This window comes from Curcuma longa, chromosome 9, assembly GCF_044706935.1.
Source record: "Curcuma longa cultivar G26 ecotype Majalengka, Jawa Barat chromosome 9, ITB_CL_G26_1.1, whole genome shotgun sequence".
Lineage (NCBI taxonomy): Eukaryota > Viridiplantae > Streptophyta > Magnoliopsida > Zingiberales > Zingiberaceae > Curcuma > Curcuma longa.
The window spans coordinates 84,825-99,567 of record NC_133869.1 but is presented as its reverse complement, the minus strand read 5'-3'; the positions used below and the strand labels follow the sequence as shown (position 1 = coordinate 99,567).

Here is a 14,743-nt window from a genome sequence, read left to right as displayed (position 1 = left end):
TCCAACTGATAACACTTCCATTATATCAAAGAAATAAACCTGGATTGAATTTCAATAGAGTGCCAATGGTTTCAAGAACAGGGCCAAACAAGATTTGCATTTCCATTACTAAGTACTGATGCCCAGTACATAGTCCACTTTTGTTGCACATTGGAAATGCCATCCATACTGCTCGGAAATGATCAGTGTTATACCTTCCTGTACAAAATATCAACCAGGAGATTCAATATCAATTCATTCATTCAATTTGGACAGTGTTATACCTTCCTGTACAAAGTATCCACTCTTTATTGCTATTATCCTGTTATTGCAATCTTAGTGCTGACAGCTATGCCCACAAGTCATTCACAAGGAATATGATGGTTTAATGCAAGCATATGCTTAAACTCAATTGTTACTACGGGTGGGAAAAACACTGTCCCACTTTACTAGGAAACAAGGGCTCTACCTCAGCTTGAAATCTAAGGTCTAGAGGGTCCGGGTTGAGACTCATCACTTATGTTACCATAAAATCTAAGGTCAATGAAAACCTAAAAAACGCCCTAGCCAACCAATTTGCATTCAGAAATAAAAAGTAAACCAAACAACAAATCATGTGTCCTAAGTCCTAACTACTTATTGTTACCACATGGACAACCATCATTGAGCTTTATATCCTGAAATATAAGGTCTAAAGGGGCTCCCGAATTGAGACTCATGTAATTTCCCTATAAAATCTATGGTCAGCGTTGACCTAAAAAAACCCCAGCCAACGTATTTACATTTAGAAATTAAACTTCAACTGAACAAAGACAACAACTTTTATGGGTCCTAACTACTTAGAATTGACCACATAGACCACCACCAATGAGCTTTATCTAAATATATATTGTGCCGACGTTATGATGCATGGTGCCAGTAGTAAATTGGAGGTGGGAGGAGGAAAGAGATGAAGAAAAAGAAAAAAAATAAACAACTACATAATTAAGTTCAATATTTGTTTTCCATTTGTAATGTTATAATTTTGACATTATCTTGTATGGAAATAAGCTATAAAAATAAAATATTATCTCAATTTTAATATGCTAAGGGGTGTCAAATATTGACATGAATTGATACTCGTTGACATGATTAACGCTACGACACAGGAGACATTGTCTTAGTGCCAAGTAGTATTTAGTTTCTGTAATCTATCAGAATGATACATTTCGATGAGACTTCAAACCATGCCTATAACTACACAGATAATTAATCAAAAGGCGAACATGCTCAATTTGCATCAAATAGCCAACAATTTAAAGATGGCCTCTGCCATGAAATAAAACAGTTTCCTTGGAAACACCTTTCAAGTAACATAGGATCTCGTAGCTACCAGCCAAGGATCATAATACAAATTTTATAAAAATTGATTTATTAAATAAGCAAATAGGATGTCAGGTCTAGTGACTATAAGATAGTTCAGTTTTCTACAATCCTTTTTTTTCCCCTTGATCTGTTAATGGCTCCCTTGTCTTGATAATAATCAAACACTAGGATGCATAGGAGCATCTATAGATTTAGTTCCTAGAATGTGAGTCTCCTAGATATATTGTAAGATATAAATATCTTCTTTTAAGCAAGCAATCTCTATACCAAGGAAGTACTTAAAGTTACCCAAATCTTTATTCTGTACTAATGGAGCTAATCTTTCAATTTTGTAATCATGTAAGAGTCGTCGCTTATGATGATAATATCATCTATATGAGCAATAAGAATTATATTTTCCAAACTATGAAATGAGGTAGAACACTAAATGAGTTATAATACTCTTGATCATGTCATACTATTAAAGAGCTAAACCAAATTTCTCAAACCAAGCCTCGAAGATTGCTTTAGCTCATACAAACACTTCTTTAGCTTACACTCTAGTCTAGTCTCCCTTAAGCAATAAATTCATAGGTTGCTCCACATAAACCTCAAAAAAAACATAAAGAAAAGCATTCTTGATGTCAAATTGATGAAGAGGCTAATGAAAGACAACAACTGGAGAGAAAAAGCAACAAAATTCACTATTCTTGGCTAGTTTACACTATAAATCTACATGTAGACTTTGGCTACTAAGTTTCAAGTCGATCAATAGTAGCATCTAGTGGACACTTAAGTAAGAAAGCCGATCTACAATGCACGGAGGGCATCCCTAGAGATTAGTTCCTAAGTGCCTCTGGAACACCAATCGTAATCTATCACCACCTTGATTTAGAAAGTTCCTTTGAAACATTCATAAAAACTGCCCATGAGGATAAAGAAGACACGAAGAAAGAGTATTTAAGTCATAGAGATACATAATGGATGGGAAGTGAAAGACTCATGAGTACTTTTGTAAAAGAAAATGGGATGCCCAAATCTGAAGAAGGATCCAAAATGAAGAGTGGTGGATGGAGAGTGGGAGAGTCTTAGTGAGGTGTTGGTGTGTCTTTATGGTTCGGATATCCACTATATACTTGTAAGCAAGGTACCTTAGGTGGCGGATCAACAACAAAAGGAGGAAGAGAAAGGTCACAAGATTAAGGTACAAAATAAAATAGAGTAGATATAAAATAGAAGAACTTCTTGCACAGATTCTTACAGCGACACTCGGAAATGGTATAAAGGATAAAAGAAGGGAGTTAACTTGAAAAACAACACATTAGAATTAGGAAAGATATAGACACAACCATGGTTTAAAATCTTGTATCATACCCAATGACATGAGCGAAACATCTCATTCTACCAACCAACAACTACACCAGCACACCCTACGCCTCCCCATGCAAGGCCTCGCGCGAGGCATCCGCGAGGCCTGTGGCTGCGTGAGTCACCGCGACTACCGCAAAGGCCTCGTGCGAGGTCCGTGACCGCTACAATGGCCACGCGAGCCCCATCACCGCCATACTCGTGGCTCGCGCAAGGCTTTTTTAATTTATTTTTTCTTTAACAAACAATTTTTTCCAATTTTATTTTTTTATATTTTTAATGATTAATTCTTTCCTCTCTTAATTTATTTCTCCTTCTTTCTCGTATTTCATTTTTAAAAAAATCTTATTTCTTTTCTCAAAAAAATTTCTTAACTGATTAAAATAAATTAAATATGAATTTAATTTAAACTTACTTAATCCTAATCGTTCTATCTAGATTTTAATTAATCCTAAATTAATTTTTACTCAATTCTAATTTTTAAAATATTAGTTTAATCTAATAGTAAATATTTATATTATCAAATATTATAATAATATTTTTTTAATTAATATATTTTATATTTAAAAAGTACCAAAATCATATCAGCACAATACGATACCGAAACTATATCGTTCCGATCATAAATCAAAACTCCGATACGGCTCAAAATTTTAAACTATGGGCACAATGTGTCTCAAAAGAATAACAACAATAACTTTTTTTAACACAACAATATTTTAAGAAAATGCACTTAATGCTTCATGAAGATAATTTATCGCAGCCATACGACACAAGGTGAACAAAATAAGTATATCCAAAGACTTATAATGAAAGATAATATATAACCTTTTGTGGAAAGAATGTGAAAAGTGGATAATGGCATATGGTTAATAAGGTAACATGTACTAAGAATAGTACCTCTTCAAAAGGAAAAGGCACGTGCATCCATAGAATAAAATTCAAACAATCTCAATAAGATGTCGGTTCTTTTGTTTTTCTACACCACTTTACTGGAGTGCATGTGGGCATAACCATGAGTTAATAGAAATGAGAAAAAAGAGTGAGGCATGTATTTCCTAGCATTCACTAAATAGATACTTGATAGAGATGCCAAATTAATTTTTCATAAAAGGGAGGGAGGGGGAGGCAAAAGTTTAAAATGATCTTTCATTCAAAAAGGCGGCACTATTCGAGAATAATCATAGATGAAAATGACAAAATACTTTAAATTAAAGGTAAAGTTACCTCGGCTTGAACCCTAAACATCTTAATCAACTATGCCTAAGGGTGCAAAAGTATGCGTATAAACACTGCTAGAGAAAGGGGACTTACTATTCACATTCAAGAACTTAATAATTAGGTACATTGAAAAACATTTACTTCAAGTTTTGAAAAAAAAAAAAGATGATCAAAGACAATAATGAATCTAGAGTAAACGTGTAGCTAGAGACAGACAATGGAGGCACATTTAGCTAATACAACTCATGAGAAACATGCTTGACACCAATTTACTTGTCTCTCCTTGCATCTTAAATAGAAATAGAAGTAGCATCAAAGATAATAGAATAATTCAATACCCTAGTGTGTTTATTAATAATGATAAGTTCGATAGAAACTCATGAATATGAAACACAAAAGATAAATATAATATAGGTGACAGGAAATCACCTCTAATACATTTAACTAATAAGCAAGGCTCATTGGCTATCATAAAATTGATAGGATGAGTTGATGCTATAAGAGCATAAAACAATTTTACAATTTATGTTAAGAAACACCATGTCTAGAATCCATGAGGCAACCTAGAAGTACAAGATAGACACGAAGTAAAGCTACTTTTGCAAGCATAAAGCTTTATATACAACTCTATTGGAACAATAATGGAATTAGACTAAGGTGGTTGAGTGAAGGTGGAATCCAATATTTTCCCCCCCTTTTATAAAATTTTGTTACTCCTTTGATGTTTATTGGAAAGAAAACTGTTTATTGGAAAGAAAACTACTTGTCAACCTAAGAGAAATAGTGAGCTAGAAATGATGATGGCCAAAGTCCTAATCTAGCTACTATAGTAGATTGGATTGGTGCTAGGTATTCCCATGGGAGGACTCACTTGGGAGCTAGTTAAGAGAGAAATGAAGTACTCAATCTCCTCTTGATCACATGGAAGAAAAGCAGTAATCTAGACTCTAGTAGCGAAGATGAAGACTAGAGAAGATTTTGCTGATGAAAGAAATAGAACGAAGTGATGTCAAAGGAAGAACTCACAAATTGCTCACACTCTATGACACTAGAGAAATGTACGACTAGAAACTCAAAGATGCGCATAAGATGAAGGCATCAAGAGAGGAGTTATGTATCAACTGAAAACTTTCATGAGATGGCATGCACAAACAAAGCAAAGATTGGTATCAATAGAGGATCTAAACTCCCTTAGGGCTTGTTACACAATAAAAAGATGGAGATAGAGACAAATGCCTGGCTTTATGTTGCAAAGGAGCTCCCAATGTTCGCATTGCCAGAAAAAGAAGGGGAGATAGCTCTTGGTGATGGTGCTGACATAGACACGCATTGCCAAACATCAAAAGATAGAATTAAAGGGGAATACTTGCACAGATAACACACTCACTATGGAAGATCATCATCACTGATTACATGTATTGATGGATCAAATATTATGTTGAGGGAAATCATTCCACACATCAAACCCTAGGTAGATCATCATCAAAGATATAAAAATTACAAGAAGACACCTACACCAAACATATTTAAGGTGGCGCCTACAACATTTAATTATATGAAATAGAGTTTTCTTTCATCACCCACTCATCCTTCAAGATTAATCAATTTAATCTGCATCTTTAAATATGCTGATAGCATCTTAATTTAACTTTTTGCTCAATTTTTCATTTTATCAATTATTAGAGCTACATATTTAAACAAATAGACCCATAAAGGCCAAAACTCCATTCCTCTTATATCGTGTACTCAATTAACATTAAAAGGATTGTCCACTTTGATAGATATCCCATCCTATTGACCTTATAGTTTTGTCTATGAAGTGAAATTTGACTTAGGAGAGCTTCTCAAATGGTCACCCATTAATAAATTTCTCCATGATGAGCACATTTAGCTACGAAGTTCTTATGGCAAACTCAAGCATAGACTTATCTATTTAAGATATTCTTTGATTCTTTCCTGCCCCTTAACATCCTAGAAGGGAGTTATATCCTGACCAAGTTCTCAACTCGACAATCACTCTTCAACCTCATCAAACCACCAAGTCACAATAGGCCCACTAGTTTCCACTTAGCTCATCCTCAAACCACGCCTACAAGGGGGGATCCTCCATCATTATACTCATGTCCTTTCCTCTCTCCATCCCCTTCTTCCTCATGTGCCTCTTTTATTCCCTCACCGTCCTTTTACTATAGAACGTTACCTACCCCACTTCACCATTTCACCACCACTACTTGTTGGTGCAATCATGCCCCAAGAGTTCAAGTTTAACTAGGCTGTTTTGAAGTGATTGGCAAAGGGTTTCAATTTAGATTTATCTTGTGTTTCTAACATGTGCATCAAGTGTGTATAGGAGCTTGACGGATTGCACATGATGTTTAAAAAACTCCTAATTCGATGAGGTTGAGTTCAAGGTATAAAATTTTGAATCGTGTCGGTGTTTCAATTCACAATCGGAATGATATGATTTTGGTATCGTATTGTGTCATGCTGATACGATTACGATACTTTTTTAATTTTTAAATATAACTGTATATTAATTAAAAATTAATTTTATTCATATTTAATTATTATATATGCTTATTATTGACATTATATTTTAGGTGTTGAATTCATATTTCAATATTTTCTCATAAGATAATGTCTATTAAATTTTTAAAATTTTGAATCGTGTTGGTGTTTCGATTCACAATCGGAATGATATGATTTTGGTATCATATTGTGTCATGCTGATACGATTTCGATACTTTTTTTAATTTTTAAATATAACTGTATATTAATTAAAAATTAATTTTATTCATATTTAATTATTATATATGCTTATTATTGATGTTATATTTTAGGTGTTGAGTTCATTTTTCAATATTTTCTCATAAGATAATGTCTATTAAATTTTTACAACTAAAAGTAATAAATTTAAAATTTATTTTAAAAAATAAATAATTCTCAAAATTCAAAACTAAATTTAAAATTATAAAATTATTTGAAAAACTCAAAGTTAATTATAAAATTATTTGATGATCTTAAATTATTTTTTAAATGTATTTGTAAATTTTTTATTTTAAAATTTTATTTGAAATATTTAGGAATTATATTTTGGAAAAAATTTAGATAAAATAATTCTTAATATTTTACAAGTATTATTAATAATATATTATGTTTATAACTATTATATATAATTAGCAGCTATATAACAATCTTATAATTAACAATTTATTTATAATAAAAATGCCTATTTAAAAAATAAAAAAATAACCTTAAAAAAAATTATGGCACACTCCACACCCTCACGAAGGACCGTCGTGGGGGTCGTGGCACCCTCCCCGACCTTGCAAGGTCACAACAACCTTGTGGTGCCGACATGGTGTCATTGTCGTTCAGCGGGTGAAATGATAAATTCCGCCTATAACAGCCAACATAGCACGAAATTTAAATCCATAGCTAAGTTAGTAGATTGTTAGACTAAGAGGTCGATGTCGACCACGAACTTAGTAGGTTACTCATGGAGTAGAAAAGATTGAAACTTGATAGGGTCGAGTTATGCTCACATTATCAAGTTATTGCTGGTTCAATGTTTTAAAGGCCCAAAACAAGGTAACCTCAAAGGCAATGTGAAGAATAGCATTGAGTAAACTTGGAGGGCTTGATCCATTTGAGGAACTAAAGGCCCGGCGCGATACATTCATGGACAAGAAGCATCAATAGCATCAAAGACATTAAAATATGTGAGTTGTGAGAGATTATAAGATGTAATATGGGTTTGTATTTTTGAGAACCTAATGGTTTATATGACCAATGAATAGTAAGTTCTATTCGTAGCCAACGTTTGAGATCCAATTAAGTCAAGATCTTCGAGCAAATCCAATCGATTAGAGGTCAAATAAAATGTTGAGTTAGCTAAAGAGTCAGTCGTAAATGTTTTTCTCATAATAGAAAAGTTTTGTTTTGGCTCCAATCCATTAGAGGGAGGACTCAACCAATTAAGTCAAGATCTTCAAGCAAATTCAATCAATTAGAGGTCAATTAAAATGTTGAGTTAGCTAAGGAGTCAGCTATAAATGTTTTTCTCATAAGAGAAAAGTTTTGTTTTGGCTCTGGTCCATTAGAGGGAGGACTCAATCAACTAAAGTTATTTGAGTTGGCTGGATAGTCAACTCTTTGAAATAGAGTGCTCTTTGTTGAGCTCGAGTCAACTAGAGAAATCTTCATATGATAGTCAACTGAAAAACTATCTATTAGAAATTAAGTTTGTTATTTTAGTTGTTGGAGTTGATGGAAAATTAAAGTCAACTAGAGAAGTTTTTAGCCAAATGAAAATCTAAACGTAAGCAAATAAACTTCTTGTTTTAGTCGTTTTAGTTGTTTGAACTTGGTTTGGGTCAATTGAACTAGCATTTGAGTTAATTAGCATTGAACTATTGGCTGATAAGGCCTCTTAATCTATGTTTCAATCGAATAAAATTGATTTAAGTTGACTAAAGTCAAGAAAAAGTAATCATTTAAATTGTCTTATCCACATATTTGGGGTTGGGCACATATATAAATTAGTCTACAAGGGGACCTCAAAATAAAACAAGTACAAAACTATAACAATATTTTTAAGAAATTATCTAATTCTCTTGGTACCTAAGAGCTTCCAATGCCTCTAAGAGCTTGAAATCAACTAAGCTTGAAGTCTAGTAAGTTTCTCTTGTGCTTATTATATAATCCGTAGAGAAAAGAAAAATATTGTTATTTTCTTTTAAATTTACATTATTATCTTCTATCAAGAACTAACTATATGCTTTCTCGGCCTTTTGCAAAGGAGATGTTTATGTCTTTTGCAAAGGAGATATTTATAGTGGTTTTTCAAAGGATGATTCACCTACTTTTATTTTGATCGATAAATATGTGAATGTGTATATGCGTCAAAATGTACAATGTAGGTCTTAGGTGTCTATTCATACAGCATTAGGTCCGAGTAGACAGTCAAAGACAGAAACGCATGCACCTATACCCTCCTATAGATACTCTCAACGTCTATCCGAACCCCCTCAAACAACCAATTATTCCTTGCCAGCCATACATAGTGTATCATAGAAGAAACAGCAAGACGACGAGCCTTCACCAAAACCCAGGTCCACGGTAGGAATACTTGAAGACTCGAAGCATCCTCCTGTAGGTGGGCATGTCATGATGCATATATAGTCACTCCCTGATCCACTGCCATATCTCCACAATAGAGGGCACAGTCTAAGAAGAGGTGCTCTTGTGTCTCCTCCTGAAACCCACAAAAAGTGTAGCTCGAGTCCTCTAGGTACTCCTATCTGGATCTCATAGGGAGCCTCCATATGCTACCATCCAGAGTAGGATGATTCACCTACTAAATCAATAGACTGTGGAATAGGACCAAGAGATCCAAACCATGTTAAATTCTTTTGTTAGCATTGTTCTTACTTGTATTTGTTTCTTTTATTATTTTCTTTGTGTTCATATTCATATCCTTGATTCTAATAAACAAAGATGAAATTTTTGATAAGTCTAGCATTTACTTTAGGAGTACTTGCAAGAAAATAGAACCTTAATTTAATGATTATCAACTATTCAACTCCCCTCTAGCTGCGTTATTTGATCCTACACTAACTTCTTTCAACACATTCATAGCATTTTACTAGCAATCTCGCTCTATCTTTTCTTTATCGTACCCTTCTATGCGTATCACCATCCATGATTCTCCACTAACATTGCCCTATGTCTTTTCATTGTATAACTTGTTTTTTCTTCTTTTCTCTCCTCATCTCACTCTCCCTCCAACAATATTAATCTACAACCCTAGAAAGTTACATCAAGCTGGAATTTAGTTTACTAGGATTCAAGTTTTTTTTTATAAACTGGGATTGGATATTCAATGCACATTTTGAAAAAGTGAATCCAAAATCCCATACACATTTTTAAAAAGTAATCCAAAACCCCACCTTGATTCAAAAGGCAGCATGTGACTGTGTGTAGTACTAGCTCTTAAAATAGGAATCACATGATTTTCTACAATTGATGACTCCTCATGTATGATAACAAGAATAATCCTGTGTCAAGAATCTGCAACTATCAACATAAGCTATTTAGTCAACCAATTACGTAGAGAATTCATATAAGAAAGCACCCATTGTGGGATAAAAATGCAAATAAGAAATTTTAAATAACTTATTAGAAATCACCAAATAACAAGCTATTTTGCTGCATGGAAATGCAAATGATTGTTAAAGATGCACAATTGCTGAAAACCTTCTTCCCAAGCCTCTAAGGTCATGAATGATTACTCACTTTCTTAACTGCAGCATCAATATTCTTTTTCTGATCATATCCAACTGTGAATGTCACAAGATATTTTGGCTGAATGATAAGATCCTGCACATTTCATTTACACAACATAAACAGCTTCCATTGAGAGAGCTATGCAATAATGACAATGAAAATGAGAAGTCTACAGAAGTCATTAATGATCTTGGAGAAGAGGTGAACAATTGTATTTTAACAATGAAGAATATTGAAATCAGAGATCCTGCACCAAATCAATAAGTCTTCAGATATAATGGAAGGTTAATTATTACCTTTGGACAAGAATCAGGGGCATGCTTATCATATACATGCAACAGGATATGCAAAAGCAGAGTGCTATTTGTGAAAAAAAAATAGAGATTTAAGTATAAAAAATACCAATTGTATAACAAAATTATGAAATAGATAACATGAATAAGGGAAACATACGAAACAATCTAAATGCAGCATTCATCAATTTGGACCTACATTAATTTGACCTGCAAAGTACCCTTAAAGATCCCATTTTGCTAATGGCTACTAATGACAGACAAGCTCTCAAGAGAGCTGACTAGCAATGCAAGACCATGAAACCTCTCAAATTTAGCGCAGTTTGTGTTATAGGCAATGCATGCTACAAGATCTAGAATCATCTACTTTGCTATCATGCAGACATTCAACATCTACTAAAAATTGTTTGTTCAGGATTTGGCGCTAACCTACCCTACTATCCAGTTGTCGCATAACAAGTATAAAAATCTATATCATCACCATCAACCACAGCTATTTATCTTATTCACTCAGTGTACCTGGAGGTCATGAAATAAGTCCTAGGATGGAGGTCTATAGCAATCTGTTTAAGCTAAATCTCTTGAGCTATATTGTAATGTATGGGTTGTAAATTAGTTTTCACAAATTATACTTCTATTAAAAGGAAGTTCCAAGTGGTAGCTAGTTGGCCCACTGCTTAGCACCTAGGCTATATGTGGGCACCTAGGTGGAAGTTTAGGCTGTCGGCATTAAAATAGTATTTAAATAGAAAAAAAAAGAAAATTAAATTAAGCATGACTAATATTATATAATAAGTTTATCCTTGTTTACAATCACAAATAAAGATAGAGCATTGAAATAATGAAATATTTTAAATTTCATAATGCAACTAAGAAAATGAAAATCATAACAAAATATAAAATACAATAATTCATAATCATAAATTTAAATTATAAGAAAGCACATAAATAGTTTATAATTAGTGTCATCCTAATATCAAATATAACTAACCAAGCAACTTATAAAAAGTTATAAATATAGTTTATAATGGATGTTTTTTCTTCAACCCCACATGGACAACCTAAGCGGACCACATGAACTACCAAGATTTCATAGATGGCCCCACCTTTGCTACTTTTTAAAAGGGCAACCTAGTAACTAACTACCAAATATACAAAGCAACTCATTGGCAAAACTGCCTAAGTAACCACCTAAGCCACTTTTTAAAACTATGGTGATTCATATTTACTCTTTCTAAAAATTCAATTTATCATTCTTATTCAAACAATAATTAGGTCTTCAACTATTTTCTTTAGTAAAATTATTTCATTTATACTAACAGAAGATAATGATAATACAAAGAAAAGGTAAGGGTGATAAGTTTATCATATTTTGGATAGAATATCTTGATATAACTAAATAACATTTACAAAAAGCCCATGCATACATGGGTTAAACTCCCAATGAGCTTGTCAGGGGTTCAAGGGTGGCACGCTACTATACTATACTAAGGAAATGCCCCTCCCATGGTTGTAGCAACAACACCTTAGCCCAAGGACATTTTTACCAAGAGTGTATATGGGTCTATAGTTTTCCATGCTCTGACATTGTTTCACTCATCTACCTGAACCTTGTAGCATTTCCATATTGGTTGTGTCTATGTGTATGTATAAAAAGGGAATGGCCTCATATATGATATTATTTAGGCAACCTAATCATATCTTTTTTCTATGAGATCGTGGATGAAGACGTTGTTACTAAACCATGTAGCATTTCTGAGTTCTCCTGTTTGATCTTATATGTTCTCAATTTACATGTGTTTTATCTTAGTTTTTTCTATTTGTGATTATAGAAGGATGATCAAATCCTATCATTAACTTCTTATAAATTACTCATTCCATAGAGTTAGTAAGACTTTAGCCACAAAGTGTTCACACTTATTGGGAGAACTAGATATAAGTGGAATCGTTGTAAGACAATCCAATTAAGCTCTTTGTCTAAACATGGTGGATACCTAGAGGAAAAAAATCTAAATAACAAGGATATGCACAAAAAAATATTTTAAGAGTGATTCAGAGATAACTGCCTACCTCTTCTGGATTTCCCCACAATCTGCGCAAATAAAAATCTGATTCTCGCACCAAAATCTTAGGCGGTAATCTTTCTGCACCTCTCGGATTTGAAGGAACATAAATCTGAGATAATTTCAAAGCAAGAATAAAATGTTAGAAATTAATTTGATTTGGACTTAGTTTTCCTTCACTCCTACATAGAGATTGCAATTGGAAAAAAAAAAATTGTTCATATTTACTACCTAATGAAGTGTGTAAATTTAAAAACGAAACGCACAAACAAAAAAAGATGTCAATTGCATAATCAAATATCTTTGTAATTAATCCTAATTATTTATATAATTGATTGTTATGGTTCCCCAAATCTGCCTCACATATGCATAAGTGGGATGTAGCAAACTCTACTATCCTTCAAATTACAGAATAACTATAGGAAGCCATAGTAATACCACAAACAACATCAACTTTGATAAGCTTTAGCAGATTCATTCTCCTTCTGGTTGATGGGAAAAGGTATATTATTCCCAGTTTAGTTGAGGGAAAATAACTATTACATGATATGGTTATGAAAACTTAGTAGTTGTACTTGTATGTGAATTTAACTCATCAGCTTTTTCGTGATAGAAAAAGAATAAATATTAATCTCAATTCATCAAGAAATTATTATCCTCAATTTAAAAAAAAGATAGCCCGGTGCACGAAGTTCCTACAAATGCGGAGTCCTAAGGAAGAGTCAAACTATATTGGGTCTATTGTATACAACCTTATCCTGCATTGCAAAAAGCTATTTCCGCAACTCAAATCCGTGACCACAAGATCACACGACAACAATTTTACCATTGCGCCAAGGCTCCCCTTCCTCGGTTTAAGATACTTTTTCACGAGTTTGTCCTTAAACCTCACAAATTCATCAACCTTTTTTTAAACTCAAGCTGGATTTGATCTAACCAACTTCATAATCAGTTGCATCCCTCATCACTTCCATTGAAATATATGTATTGAAGTATCATAGTTAATAATAAGTTATAATAACTTGTTATTAGATTTGTATGTAGATGAATTTGTTATATTGCAATATCAAAACCAGAATTTATGGATTACTATTATATATTTCTTGCAAAATGCACATTGTTCACTATATATTTTAGTAATTTCTTTGCATAATTAAATATAATTAAAATGACATTATAAGTTATATCACTTTATACTCATTAACTCCACATGGTCAAGTGAAGTCTGTGCTAAAGTCTTAAGAAATTTCCTGCCTAAATGCCATTGTTATCTCCACATGATCAAGTGAAGTTTGTGCTGAAGTATCAAGAAATTTCCTGCATAAGTGTCATCGAGTTTTAGATTGGATTGCTTATAAATCCTTCCAATCGTAATTTTCTTTAAAAAATAATAAGCTAACTATTTCTATTATGTTGTGCTTTGCATGCATTTAGTAAACCAACAGACAGAAAATTCAGTCTGACCATTTATGCATTTTTCTGCAGTTAATAAACCAACAAACAGAAATGTAGTCTGACTATTTATGCATTTTCATGTGTTACATCATCTCTCATTTGTTCCTAAAAACAAACAAAGCTAAAACTCCTCAAAGAATATATGTTTTATCCAACTTGTAGAACGAAGTAAAAAAACACATACTTCCTATTTCCTTCATGCATTGTATATACGAAGATTGCCAATAAAGAAATACTCAATAGAAAGATAAGTACAGAAAACATCAAATCAACAAAATACAAATGCACCAATGACCAGCTAAAGAAGCAAGTTACCTTTAATTTTTTATTTTTTTATCAAAAAAAAAGTTACCTTTAAGCTATCTGTTGTAGTTGATGTAGAATTCTTTCTATTTTGATTATTATTAGCTGAATTCCAAGCATGGTTTAACAAAGCTTGAGTTGTCAGGCCTGAATTCCTGTCTTCAATGTAGGATATAATATTGGAAGGGAAAGGTAAGCTGCAAATTTAGGCAGCAAATATTCTATGACTTTATCCCATAGCATCAAATTCAAATAAAAACAATGTAGCAAGAGAATCATTCCTTTATACCTTGGTTATGTTAACTGTGGGAAATGAAATGCCTACTAAGTATCCTATAGCAACTCCAATGATGGCTGAAACAATAAGCCTCATAGTCTCCGTTGACCTTATAGGAAAGGCACTACAAATCGCAGTAATAACATATTTGG

At 32.9% G+C, this 14,743-nt stretch overlaps 1 protein-coding gene across 1 annotated transcript in view; it reads right to left on the bottom strand.

The window, feature by feature from the left end:
- The window catches only part of LOC141835007 (uncharacterized), a 22,644-nt gene that overhangs the window by 7,638 nt on the left and 263 nt on the right, over window positions 1–14,743 (bottom strand). The window contains exons 2-4 of the mRNA XM_074722423.1: window positions 14,364–14,511; window positions 12,564–12,668; window positions 10,210–10,293 (exon numbers count right to left, since the gene is read on the bottom strand). Of these exons, the coding sequence (XP_074578524.1) occupies window positions 10,210–10,293; window positions 12,564–12,668; window positions 14,364–14,511 (337 nt within the window). The remainder of the gene's footprint in view (window positions 1–10,209; window positions 10,294–12,563; window positions 12,669–14,363; window positions 14,512–14,743) is intronic.